Source organism: Lampetra planeri, chromosome 15 (genome assembly GCF_965212315.1).
Source record: "Lampetra planeri chromosome 15, kcLamPlan1.2.h2, whole genome shotgun sequence".
Classification (NCBI taxonomy): domain Eukaryota; kingdom Metazoa; phylum Chordata; class Hyperoartia; order Petromyzontiformes; family Petromyzontidae; genus Lampetra; species Lampetra planeri.
Window position 1 is genome coordinate 7660213 of NC_136121.1, and position 13833 is coordinate 7674045.

The 13833-nt window shown below is 47.1% G+C and overlaps 1 protein-coding gene across 5 annotated transcripts; it reads left to right on the top strand.

Annotated features, from left to right (window-relative positions):
• The first annotated feature begins 1200 nt into the window (after positions 1-1200).
• NAXD (NAD(P)HX dehydratase) lies at positions 1201-13787 on the top strand. 5 transcript variants are annotated; one of them, XM_078600934.1, is made up of 11 exons: positions 1201-1292; positions 5051-5699; positions 6516-6624; positions 7362-7407; positions 8500-8588; positions 9498-9606; positions 10295-10345; positions 10635-10739; positions 11397-11520; positions 12088-12208; positions 12731-13787. In XM_078600934.1, exons 2-11 carry the CDS (start codon positions 5246-5248, stop codon positions 12879-12881), a joined length of 1359 nt encoding a protein of 452 aa, XP_078457060.1. In that variant the 5' UTR covers positions 1201-1292; positions 5051-5245; the 3' UTR covers positions 12882-13787. The 5 variants fall into 5 exon arrangements, with proteins under 5 accessions (XP_078457060.1, XP_078457063.1, XP_078457062.1 ...); XM_078600937.1 differs by having other exon boundaries at positions 1232-1292; positions 5118-5699; XM_078600936.1 differs by lacking the exon at positions 1201-1292 and adding an exon at positions 1309-1326.
• The last annotated feature ends 46 nt before the right edge of the window (positions 13788-13833 follow it).

The window sequence follows — 13833 nt, forward strand, 5'->3', positions numbered from 1 at the left end:
CAGACCTTGTCAATATCCGAGTGAAGCACATCATTAGTAAATGCCTGTATGCTGAAGTGTCTCATGGAGTGCTTCTCAACCAATTTAGGGGGGGCTTTGTGTCTGGCTGATGATCTCACCCCAAAAATGAAGGAGTGATCACTAAGGTTATTACCTAGAACACCAGTCAGTGCGAAATTGTGAGGGGCATTTGTCAATAGGACGTCAAGCAGAGATGACTGTCCCGGATTTTTTAGGTTGGGTCTTGTGGGGACATTTATTAATTGAAACAGGTTAAATTCATCTGCAAAATTTGTGGCCACGGCCGGCGGGTTTAGCCAATTCCAATTTAGATCACCCACTAAAACTATTTCACCTTTAGGGAGGCCCCCAAGAAGCTCTCTCAGTGCAGATGCAGCTTCAACATCCTTACCACTAGGCGGTCTATAGCAGCACACTACCAATATGTGTTGATTATTAGGGAGAGTTATTCTGAGAGCCAGACCTTCAAAGCAACATTTTTTAAACAAGGAGTGAGCTGGTGAACATGCAATAGTATTACGAACATAGATGGCAATTCCACCTCCTTTAGATCCTCGGTCAAGCCGAAAAAGGTTGTAGTTGTCAATCGTAATCTGCAAGTCATTGACGGCAGGAGTGAGAAATGTTTCTGTTAGGCAAAATATGTCCGGGTCAAGATTTGCTACTTCTAGTTTTAGTTGACTTAATTTAATCAAAAGCCCTCTGATGTTGACATGTAGATAGCTTGTGTTGCGATCGAAGCGTCGTGATGTTTTATTAAACTGTATTTTTTGTGATCGTCGCCGTTCTGCCCTGCGTTGTTGCTGGAGGGCGACTGCCCCCCCCCACCCACATGGCAGCCCCCCCCCACCCGCATGGCAGCCCCCCCCACCCACATGGCAGCCCCCCCCCCACCCACATCGCAGCCCCCCCCCCACATCGCAGCCCCCCCCACCCACATGGCAGCCCCCCCCCCCACATCGCAGCCCCCCCACCCACATCGCAGCCCCCCCCCCCACATCGCAGCCCCCCCCACCCACATGGCAGCCCCCCCCCACCCACATGGCAGCCCCCCCCACCCACATCGCAGCCCCCCCCCACCCACATCGCAGCCCCCCCCCCACATCGCAGCCCCGACTCCTCCCCCAACGTCATCACAGCGAGCCACGCCCACCCCGCAACTCATGAATATTCAGTAGCAGCCCCCACCCCGCCACGGTTCCAACGCCATTTTGTGGGACCGCGCAAGGAGCCGAGAGCCGCGGAACCGGAGCCGGAGGATTCGATCCCGGGTCTGAGACCCGGCACGGAGGAAACCCCTCACGTGTGTGTCTGTGTGTCTCTGTGTGTCTCTGTGTGGTGTGTCCGTGTGTGTGTCGGTGTTTGTGTGTGTCTGTCGGTGTGTGTGTCTCTCTGTGTGTGTGCCTGTGTGTGTCTGTGTGTGTGCCTGTGTGTGTGTCTCTGTGTGTGTGCCTGTGTGTGTCTGTGCCTGTGTGTGTGCCTGTGTGTGTATCTCTGCCTGTGTGTGTATCTCTGCCTGTGTGTCTCAGTGTGTGTGTGCCTGTGTGTCTCTCTGTGTGTGCCTGTGTGTCTCTCTGTGTGTGTGCCTGTGTGTGTCTCTGTGTGTGCCTGTGTCTCTCTGTGTGTGTGCCTGTGTGTGTGTGTCTCTGTGTGTGTGTGTGCCTGTGTGTGTATCTCTGCCTGTGTGTGTATCTCTGCCTGTGTGTCTCAGTGTGTGTGTGCCTGTGTGTCTCTCTGTGTGTGCCTGTGTGTGTGTCTCTGTGTGTGTGCCTGTGTGTGTATCTCTGCCTGTGTGTGTATCTCTGCCTGTGTGTGTATCTCTGCCTGTGTGTGTATCTCTGCCTGTGTGTGTGTATCTCTGCCTGTGTGTGTATCTCTGCCTGTGTGTCTCTCTGTGTGTGCCTGTGTGTGTGTCTCTGTGTGTGTGCCTGTGTGTGTCTGTGCCTGTGTGTGTGCCTGTGTGTGTATCTCTGCCTGTGTGTGTATCTCTGCCTGTGTGTGTATCTCTGCCTGTGTGTCTGTGTGTCTCTCTGTGTGTGCCTGTGTGTCTCTCTGTGTGTGTGCCTGTGTGTGTCTCTGTGTGTGCCTGTGTCTCTCTGTGTGTGCCTGTGTCTCTCTGTGTGTGTGCCTGTGTCTCTCTGTGTGTGTGCCTGTGTGTCTCTGTGTGTGTGCCTGTGTGTCTCTGTGTGTGTGTGTGTGTCTCTGTGTGTGTGTGTGTCTCTGTGTGTGTGTGTGCCTGTGTGTGTATCTCTGCCTGTGTGTCTCAGTGTGTGTGTGCCTGTGTGTCTCTCTGTGTGTGCCTGTGTGTCTCTCTGTGTGTGTGCCTGTGTGTGTCTCTGTGTGTGCCTGTGTCTCTCTGTGTGTGTGCCTGTGTGTCTCTGTGTGTGCCTGTGTGTCTCTGTGTGTGCCTGTGTGTCTCTGTGTGTGTGTCTCTGTGTGTGTGTCTCTGTGTGTGTGTGTCTCTGTGTGTGTGTCTCTGTGTGTGTGTGTCTGTGTGTGTGTGTGTGTCTCTGTGTGTGTCTCAATGTGTGTCAAGGCTGTACGCCCGTATGTGGGTGAGGGTCGTGGCTCGAGTAAACGGAGTGTTCCATGAAGTGTCCCCCGTAGTGGTTGACGAGCTGTGAGATGGAGGCCGCTTAGAGAGTCTTAATCCCGTGCAGGTCGCTGCGTGTGCGGTGCTGGTGGCTGCTGCTGCTGCTGTCACTTGTGCACGGCAGCATCCACATGCACGTGGCAGGCTAATAGTGCTGCGTTTATCTTTGCGTGGTTTGCCAGGTAACTTGTTCGCATGCGTGTTGAACTTCTTTCGCTTGTTGTCGGAGGTGCGGTGGAAGGACCGCAAACCAAACACAAAACGCAGCAGTTCTAAACACTCTCCGTTCTCAGTCCGTATTTAAAAGTGCGTAGCTCCAGTGGATTCCTAATAACCCGAGGGAAGAGCGTTCCAGACGGCCGTGATCCAATTTGTTGGATGGGTTGCAGGCAGAAGCCCCTTGAGATTAGCGAAGTGTCGTGGTTCGTCTGTGGCCAAGCGCTTGGTGTGTGATGAGTGGAGGCCTCCGATGTGTTCGTTCAGCAATCGGACGCATGTGTTGCAATTGAATCGTGGTAAGCGCACGTTTTTGTATGTCTGATTAGTGGATGTGTGTCTGCGGGCATGTGCTCATAGTACAAGTATCTTTAACGCGCTCGTGTCTGTGGGTACACGTGCGTAACGTGTGTGTCTGTGCATGCGTTATTTGTACGTGCCTTCAGTGCGCAGTCTTGTGTGCGTGTTCAATTAACTTGTTTTGCGTTGGTGCATATCGTGTGTGTGCAAGAGAGAGAGAAGTTGCAGACGTGTGTGTTGTGGGAGGCGTGACCAGCGCACATGTGATGAGTGCGGCGAGTGTTTAGTGAACACGTGTGTTTAGTGTAGCGAGTGTTTAGTGAACACGTGTGTTTAGTGTAGCGAGTGTTTAGTGAGCACGAGTGTGGCGAGTGTTTAGTGAACACGTGCTGAGTGTGGCGAGTGTTTAGTGAACACGTGTGTTTAGTGTAGCGAGTGTTTAGTGAGCACGAGTGTGGCGAGTGTTTAGTGAGCACGAGTGTGGCGAGTATTTAGTGAGCACGAGTGTGGCGAGTGTTTAGTGAACACGTGCTGAGTGTGGCGAGTGTTTAGTGAACACGTGTGTTTAGTGCGGCGAGTGTTTATTGAGCACGAGTGTGGCGAGTGTTTAGTGAACACGTGCTGAGTGTGGCGAGTGTTTAGTGAACACGTGTGTTTAGTGCGGCGAGTGTTTAGTGAGCACGAGTGTGGCGAGTGTTTAGTGAGCACGAGTGTGGCGAGTGTTTAGTGAACACGAGTGTGGCGAGTGTTTAGTGAACACGTGTGTTTAGTGTGGCGAGTGTTTAGTGAACACGAGTGTGGCGAGTGTTTAGTGAACACGAGTGTGGCGAGTGTTTAGTGAGCACGAGTGTGGCGAGTGTTTAGTGAACACGTGCTAAGTGTGGCGAGTGTTTAGTGAACACGAGTGTGGCGAGTGTTTAGTGAACACGTGTGTTTAGTGAACACGAGTGTGGCGAGTGTTTAGTGAACACGAGTGTGGCGAGTGTTTAGTGAACACGAGTGTGGCGAGTGTTTAGTGAACACGAGTGTGGCGAGTGTTTAGTGTGGCGAGTGTTTAGTGAACACGTGCTGAGTGTGGCGAGTGTTTAGTGAACACGTGTGTGTAGTGTGGCGAGTGTTTAGTGAACACGTGTGTGTAGTGTGGTGAGTGTTTAGTGAACACGTGTGTTTAGTGTGGCGAGTGTTTAGTGAACACGAGTGTGGCGAGTGTTTAGTGAACACGAGTGTGGCGAGTGTTTAGTGAACACGAGTGTGGCGAGTGTTTAGTGAACACGAGTGTGGCGAGTGTTTAGTGAGCACGAGTGTGACGAGTGTTTAGTGAACACGTGCTGAGTGTGGCGAGTGTTTAGTGAACACGTGCTGAGTGTGGCGAGTGTTTAGTGAACACGTTTGTTTAGTGTGGCGAGTGTTTAGTGAACACGAGTGTGGCGAGTGTTTAGTGAACACGTGCTGAGTGTGGCGAGTGTTTAGTGAACACGTGTGTTTAGTGTGGCGAGTGTTTAGTGAACACGAGTGTGGCGAGTGTTTAGTGAGCACGAGTGTGGCGAGTGTTTAGTGAACACGAGTGTGTAGTGTGGCGAGTGTTTAGTGAACACGTGTGTGTAGTGTGGCGAGTGTTTAATGAACACGTGTGTGTAGTGTGGCGAGTGTTTAGTGAACACGAGTGTGGCGAGTGTTTAGTGAGCACCAGTGTGGCGAGTGTTTAGTGAACACGTGTGTGTGTGTAGACAACAGCACTCCAGGCACTGACTTGGAATCGTAGCCTATTGTACGTTTAACCAAGCAAGTCTCAATCTCGTGTGTACTCTACAAGACAGCATAGTATAATACTGTACAATACTATAATATCTGCATGGCTATATCGGTATATAATTGCTTTTTGTGTGTTAGTTTGTTGTCCTTCCCCGCACCTCCTATTAGCACGGTTGGCTACGTACGGTGCGAAAGAAGTTCTACATAACTGTGTACTTTCACTGCAATACTACAGTAATAATACATGAGTAGTGGTGTCAAGCTCATTGGCCTGATAGGTCCGTGCATACCCACACAGAAAGAGGGGGCATTATCCGAAACCCTGCCCCACGTGTCCACGTTTCGGAACCACATCATGCAACCATGACCAGCCTCAAGTGCTACTCCAAGGTGTGGGAGGTATTTGAGACTCCCAACAACATCACCAAGCTGGCCCAGTGCAAGCTTTGCCAGAATTTTCTCGCGTACCGCCAGAGCACCAGCAACCTGCGCAAACACATCCGCTCCAAGCACCCGGCCGAGTTTGAGAAGCTCTACCCGCCCGACGAGGTCTCCTTCGCCATCCAGCACCTGTCCACCAAGATGGAGCCAAGCGACGGCGTGACCGAGGGCGTGCAGTACGTCTTCGAGACCATTGACATCCCGTCGGCCAGCATCCTCACGGCCGCCACGCAGGCCACGGTGCACGCCGAGGCCGGGACCGTGGTGGTGGAGGCGATCGAGGACAACGAGGAGGCATCCAAGTCGGGCAAGAAGAGGAAGAGGCGCCTGCAGCAGAGTGTTGCGCAGACTTGCGCCAAGCGACTGACCTTCACAGGTCAGGGGAAGCGGAAGGATGGAGGAAGTGCTGATGGTGGTGCCCACATGAATGAGATGGGTTTTGCAAAGAGCATTTTGCTTTGAGGTCCGAAGCGCGCTTGATCCACGTGCTTAAGATGTGGCACACAGTTTTTGTGTCAGCATGGAGTAGGCAAAATTGAGATCCCAGGTTGATGAAATTCCAGCCACCCCTGAGTAAAACAGAGTTCTGAAGCGGTGATGGTCCCACCACTGGTCATCAGTAACTTGTGCAAAAACTGCGCAGTTATTTTAAATTCGTTTACCAATTTAGCATCTTTACATCAATTATATTTTTTTATTCAGTTTTCCATGTTATTTAAATATGCTTTAGATGTTGTACCATCTATTAAGGATTATATGCATTTAAAGGAACCTAAGAAATAGTTATGTCATAACAATACTGTAATAATCTTCTCCAACAGGGTGTGCATGTTTGTGTCTATGCCTGTAGCTGTGTACATGTGTGTCTGTATTTGTCGTGGACGGTAGTGGGGAACAGCAGTGCAGTGGTTAAAGTGCTGCGCTACGAACCCGGCAACCCAAGTTCGATTCACACTCATGGCCAACTAGTGACGATTATCTGAACCAGTCGTGGGCCTCCCCGAGGTCGACCCGGCCTCAAATAAGTACCAGGTCCGGTGTGTAAACATCGCCACTGGGGAGACAAAGGCGGCCAGGCGTGGTGTTGGCCACCCACCCCCTCGTGTGCCGTGCCGGCCTTCATAGGTGCTCGCTAACAGGCTGTTGGGGCAAATGCTGTTAAGCCTATACGGTGGATCTTTGTCGTGTACAGGTCGGATGGCGAGCCCTCTGGAGCAAGTACGAGGCATCATCCCTCCGCTCTCTCCCTCAAAACACAAAGGCCAAGCCGGCCGCGTCGGAATCGTGGGCGGCTCACGGGAGTGGGTTCATTCAACTCGCACACGTCTCCGTCCGTTGTTGGTGTTTTGTTGGTGTTGTCTCACTCGCAAAGTTCAATCTTACCCGCCCCCCCCCCCCCGTTTTACAGACAATCGTGTGACTAAAACGTAGATTTTCGTAGCCATATCTATGATCCATATTTGTTTTTCCGGGATGAAAAACAAAGGTGGATTTTGTCGTTACGAATAGATGTCCCAGTTTACATTATTTTAGATGATTAGTGGAATGAATGACTTTTGTCAGCAAGCTTGACCCTATGGCAGACTGTCACTGAGTTTTAAGTCTACTTGTGAAGCATTTCCTCCAGACTAGTCTCAAAAGTAAAATACAACTACCATATTAGACACTGGTGTCATTTAATGATAAATTACTCTGCTCCCCAACTCGCGATTCAATGAATTGTTAGGATTCAATGTAGAAACCAATTATTGTATTGTCCTATTTCTGCTGTGCTGTTTGTCTCATGTTAATGTTTTGATCTATCTAATTTAATCCGTTCCATTATACTTATCATTTGCATATATTTGCTTAAATCATATTTTCAATTATATGATGTACAATATCATGCATTTATTATAGTGAGCATAAGAATTAACGCGAACAAATTGTTGCATTTTTGCTTTCTACCATTACAATAACAGCTTTTCTGCCAAATATGTTGAACCTAGATATTGTGGTATGTATACAATTGATGTTCTTTTGTCTGTGTATCCTACAGCTATGCTGGAGCGCCGTATTTTGCTGCCATCTCTGCTTTGAAAGTGGTAATAATCTTTGCGCGGCCACTTCCACCTCCGCCAGTTGACCCGGCATGGTACAACGTTGCAATATCCGACTCGCTAGGGACTGAAGTATAGGCGGAGATTTGAAAATGTCGGATGTCTACAAATATTAGGTCTCCGTGTAAGGGTGGTTAATTGGTCAGAGTGGATATGTAATGTTTGAAAGTTTTGCAGAACCTGCCAGCAGGACATGTGTGTTATGTTTTACAACTGTGTGACGGAACTGCATGCTGTGCTGAGCTATATGTAAGTGAATACATGCGTCAAGTTTATAACCAGGGGAAAGTAAATTGAGACATATCATCCGCAAGGGAGGTCTGGGGTGCTTAATACTGTATCAAATATCTTCGCTCAGGAAAAAAGAACAGTACAACCACAAAATTCAACGTACATATTTACTCGCAAGTGCACTGTTGACATAGTTATATAATTGTGCAAACCTCATGCATGCAATGCTTATAGATCACAAGAAACTAGAATAGGCAATGTCAATTTGTCATCCAATCCAGTAAACTTAATCTTCAGCTGAAGGGATGGTCAACTTCTAAGTTATAAAAGCAGACTATACAATGACCTGAACTGTGGCGGTTTTAGTGAGCCAATCATAGTGGCACAAGCCTGAAATCTATTGCTTTGGAGGAAACAGATGGGTGGAACTATAGGATTGTGAAACTCCTGCTGTGCCTTAAGGTGGCCAGGAGATTGCAGTACAGCAAATGAGTTGTGAAATTGTCAATGCAAAACTTTCTCTTGTCTCTGGATTCCTCCAACCTCACACTTAATTCAACATTAATTTGCCAAACTTTCCAATGCAGGACCCACCTTGAAACTAGTTTTGAGACTCCATAAATATTTTACGGAGAAATATATGACATTAAATATATTTTGAAACTTACACAACTGTGGTGGTATGTGTTTGTACGAGCAAAGTGTGGATCTAAAATGTAAGGGCAGGGTGGTGTAGGTCTGTACCACACCGGGACTGCATGCCCATGCTGCTGCCTGGCAGTGTCTGATCAGTGCTTCTCTCCACACGCTGCCAGTCTCACTTGTCTCTGTGTGCGTCGCTCCCAGGGAGCCGACCTCTCCCACGTGTTCTGCACGAAGGACACAGCGGTGGTTATCAAGTCCTACAGCCCCGAGCTCATCGTTCACCCAATCCTGTAAGTGGACCTCTATCACAGCCTGGGCACCTTCATGATCCACACACCGATAAAGCCCCTTGAGCAACTTCATAATGGCATCCCAATTACTGAAGATGTCCCCATTGACTAGATTGGACATTCAGCAGTGGATGAAGCCCAGAAATTCCCTTACATTATTTCATTCGTCAGGTCTGGAAGACCCATACAATCAAAAGGTTACTTATGGATTTGAATATGTAGCAAGATGTTAAATGTCTTGTTTAAGGTCATGCAAGAGCATGTAACATGTAAACCAAATACATAATTACTAGGTGTCGTGGACCCAAGGCTGCATCCTAACTGGTGTTACAAGCCATGAGATAATAATGATTCCTCTTGTTATAGGGGGAATCGCTCCTTCGAAAGGCTCAATTGCAACTTGTGGCAGGAGGGTATCAGCCACAGAACGAAAAGTCCCTTATAAATGTGAAACCGATATACGTTTGCCAAATTACTTCATTGCAATGTCATAACAAAGATGAGTCGGCCTCTTTAATGCTAGTGGTTAGGAACCAGCTGCAAATAGCAAATAAGGTTTAGTGAGTTTTTTTCTTATGGTCCCTTGCAGCTTAACTCCATTATCATCGGCCGCACCTCTGATTAGCATGGTTGGCTACGTACGGTGCGAAAGAAGTTCTACATACGTACAGCTATGGTCAATCCACTATTGGAAGAAGCTCTCCACGAGTCACTGCCACCTCTCTCAAACTTGCGATGTAACAATCGCTTAACTATCGCATCTTAACTATTGTACCAATGATTGAATTTTAGCAATGACGAATAAATTAAATTCAACACCATTCTTCACCCACGGTGTTAAGTGAAGCAACGGTGCAGTGTGCACACGAGAGTAACGTGCGTGTTTGTGTGCTCGGTGTCATTGTGTAGGGACCACGAGAACATTGGGCAGGAGATGGACACATGGTTGCCACGTCTTAACTCCCTGGTGGTTGGGCCGGGGCTCGGCCGTGACCCCGAGATCCTGGAGAATGTCAAGGTCAGCCTTGGGCTGCCCGGGAACACGCGAAGCAAAATAGAAAACCCAGCGAGGAAAACACTGAGCTTCAGCGGCCACACAATGACTCTTCATCATGGCACTCGGTTACTACGATTCTTGGCCTTGATATGGAGATAAGGAGATTTCTCTGGGCTCACTTTTATGAGTCATAGATAGTGACGTGTATCGGGTCAGGTACCCACGGGTGACCTGCGAAGCGGGTCACGGCTGTTTTTAAGCTTTCCTATTGAGATGCAGGCCGGACATGACGTGAACATGATGGGATGAACAAGAGCTAATGTGTACCCTGAAAAATGGCACCCAACTAATGTAGGACTCTAGTCCACAGTTCATATCATGACCTTGCCCATGCATGATCACTTCATATGGCAACAAGTGCGTTGAAAGCCCAACGATTTCCACTGAGCTCTTAATGAAATAGATTGATGATGCCAACAAACAGATGATGCCAACAAACAGATGCCAACAAACAGATGTGCTAAGCAGGTTGTCTTACAAGTTCAGTTTATGCTTTGTATGCATGTTTTTTTTCCAAAAAGGGTGAATATCAACTATACAATCCTGGTAGCATTTTGCTCTGATGTGGACATGATGCACCTTTTTACAATTGCCAGGTCTCTCCGGATGTATTGGGAACTGATGTTCTTTTTCATCCATTTCTGAACAGATTATTATTGAGAAGGCAAAGAGCAAAGGGATTCCTATTGTCATTGATGCTGTAAGTACACAATCTGTTATGCACACTCCCACAGGTGTATATTGACCATATTTAGCTGCAGCCAGAAGATGGTGCAGAATTCTAATAACTTTGTTATGCTGTGAATGAAATACATCTAAAACTAATATAACTGTTTAACTCATTGGCGCACCATGAATGCAATTCAACAGGTGATGTAAAACTATTTCCTTCAATTACAACAAATGTGAAACATAAGTGGACATTTTAGCATAAGGGCACTCCCATCAGCTTGCTCTCTCCCGTGGTATTGCATGTGACGTGCACTCAGGATGGCCTGTGGCTGGTGACACAGAACCCTGCTCTTATACATGGACACCGGTGCATCATCCTCACCCCCAACGCCATTGAGTTCAACCGGCTGCAGCAGACGACCGTGAGGGATCATGATGGTCATGAAAACGGTTACACCCATTATGAAGTTAATCTGATTATTGCATTTTGTAATGATGATGATGTGAAATGTTGACAGTTGATGAAATGTTGACGATTAAGATGGCAATTAGGTTTAATAAGTTGATGACTAGCATAATGATCTGGACTTGAACTCACCATCTCTCAAGAGCAATGCTTCTACCAATGGAGAAATACTCAGCAGTCATACTTGTTAAAACTACAAGGCTACTACCAAATTCCTTGGTTTGGCCAAGACAGACCAGGCTTCAGAAAGCGTGTCCAAAAGCAATTGAAAAAAATTCGGATTTTGTTCCATTGTAAGATTTTCTAGCCTTATGCTTGACGCTTGTTACAGGCAAAGGGTGGGGCTATCTAAGTAGTGAATGGATTCACATATTTGGTGGGGTCAAGGTCAGAAAGAGCAAGTGTTTTAATTGTGGCTATGTAAAAGTTGATGGCTGATGGCCGGAGAAACTGCCCACTCACCATCATGTGTCCCAGTTTAGCCTCCCATGAACTTGGTAGCTATATAATCCCAGAGAGAGGGAGTGTACACAGGTGACGGACAGGTGTGCATCAGTATCACGACGTCAGACATGACGCCATCCTTTGTGGTCATGCTGAGTCTGGCCCACAGCTGGGAGAGGGCACGGCTGTGCAAGGGAACAAATACGCGGCGCTCACGCAGCTGTGCCTCGCCCTGGGAAACGTCACCATCGTGCAGAAAGGGCAGGAAGACCTGGTGTCTGACGGGGAGACCGGTGAGTGACTGTATTGCGGTTGAGAGGCTTCTATCCTGAATGGCACTAAAAACTAATGTTGTTGAACCAGCAAAGTACACGACAGAAGCAGTTTGGTCCTTTTTTCTTTCTAAACCACGTGCGGTTCCACCACAGTTTATTATTTTATTATACAGTGACCACTGCGGCCACCACAGGCTGTAGAAACCTCAAAAAAGATTTGTTCACCAAAGTTTGTAGTTGGATGCTATCTCCAAGTCTGATTCAACCGTGATGTCATACATATGCATGCATATAAAAAATATATACTCTTGAAACTGGATATCTGTGAAAGAGCTTCAAGGCTCATTGGATTTCTCCAGGATAAAGATTCTGATAGCTAAAATAGCAGCTGGTAGTGGTTTAAAATTACAGATATTTCTTTACACTGCACCTGGTGCAAGTCACTTGCACTGCTCAAAAGCTGCCATGCTGCAAAGCAAATGCAGCCGCTCGTGTCTGGAGGAAGTAAATGGGGGCTCCACCCCTGATCGTGCAATTCCACGATAACACATCGGCGCTTTGCCCTGCGCCGCTTATCTCCATCAGTGCTCGTGTGTGAGCACGAAGGCAGCTACCGCAGGTGCGGTGGCCAGGGCGACCTCCTTTCTGGTGCCACGGGCATCATGGTTTACTGGGCCCTCGCCGCCAACCCCACCGTCTCCAACGGGTAATGAATGTGCCCCCATATCACGGACATTTCACACTCGCAAATACCAACAAGATAAAGCTGATCAAGCACGCATTAAAGTCTAAATTGTACAAGCCTTGTGTCAACTGGTTTCAATTAATTTAATTTTTAAGTTAAAATTATAACTCACTGGTTATATTATAAAAGGTTGATGCACCCAGAATTGTATTGAGTTCATTAAATGTTTTGCTATTTTAAGTCTCGAACAGTATTTGACAACAAAAAATTGCTCAAAGCAAGTCCCCCATTTACTACTTTTTAAGGTATTACAAAGTAACTTACAAGATGCCTTCTCCAAATCTAAGTTTGTTTAAATATTATGGCCACCGTCTGCCCTGAAGCACCCTTGCCAAAAGCATGATTATTGGAAATGTTGTTTAAGTGATATTCAAGTATTTTGTCTGTTCAAAGCAATATTTTAATATATATTTTAAATATGCAGTGTCTTGTTTTTGTTCAATTGTGCAACCACAAAGCCACAACGAGCGCGTGTTCCCATAGTGTGAACCCGACGCTGCTGGGGGCGTACGGAGCGTGCACTCTCACGCGGCAGTGCAACCGCCAAGCCTTCCTCAAGCACGGCCGCTCCACCACCACCGTGGACATGATTGCTGAGATCGGGCCCGCCTTCCGCATGCTCTACGGGGACTGATTGCGCTCTCCCGCCTGACCTCCCACCCCATACTGCTCACCCAAGCACATTGGGCAGCCCCTATCAAACAGCATATTAAATCTTTGCTTTTTTCTTTCACCGAGTATAGAAAGCACTAACCTGTGCTATGTAAGGATGACATTCGGGGGTGAAATGGTTTCGTTCAAAATTGAAGTGCCACCCTTTCTAAGGAAAGTGTGATGATTTACAAGTTTTATTTAATGTGTAATTGACACACATTTTTTTCCCTCCTGCAATGTAAACCAGAGCATTAACTGCAGTGTTTCTCCAATCGAATTGATACTGTGCGCAAATCCCACAGGATATGGCCATGCTTAATTATAACTGACAGCAGGATTTAAAACATTCAAATGGATGAAGCAAGCAGTGCTAATGGTGAGAGGGAGGGCACCCTTCTGAGAAAATGTTGCCTGCAGTCTCGTTCTGTTGAAGGTGGCAGGGTGAGCTTGATCATTAGTGGAAAACTGAAATAGCCTGCATCTACACAGCCGCTTTTGAGAGGTGCAGTTGTTTTTACATAGAAGTAAACGGCAATTCGGTTTGGAAAATTATGTTAAGGTTTTGCCACACCTTTATCAACACTTATGATTTAAATTTCGATTTAAAGCTTTCGTGACTGCAGGGATTCATATTCTTGGTTCTCAGTAAAGTCACGTAGAAGGGAAATAATATTTGTATTACTTTATTTCCCTTCTACGTGACTTTACTGAAAGAACCAATAATACTTATGATGTGCAAGATGTATTTGGGTGTGGTGATTAAATACACAAAATGATAGCTACGTGTTTATAATATGCCAAACAATGGGTACTATTAAGGCTGTCTTATATTATAACCCAGATTCAAAGTTGTACAAAACTGAAAATAAATGTTTTGAAAATCTAAGCAACCATCTTGATTGTCCCTGCACCTATCACCATGGTGGTGTTTG

Excerpts from the sequence above, each read along its gene's own strand:
- NAXD (XM_078600934.1), top strand. The coding sequence starts at position 5,246 with ATGACCAGCCTCAAGTGCTACTCCAAGGTGTGGGAGGTATTTGAGACT. Across the intron at positions 5,700-6,515 it reads CAAGCGACTGACCTTCACAG|GTCGGATGGCGAGCCCTCTG; the intron begins GTCAGGGGAAGC and ends TGTCGTGTACAG. Across the intron at positions 9,607-10,294 it reads AGATCCTGGAGAATGTCAAG|ATTATTATTGAGAAGGCAAA; the intron begins GTCAGCCTTGGG and ends ATTTCTGAACAG.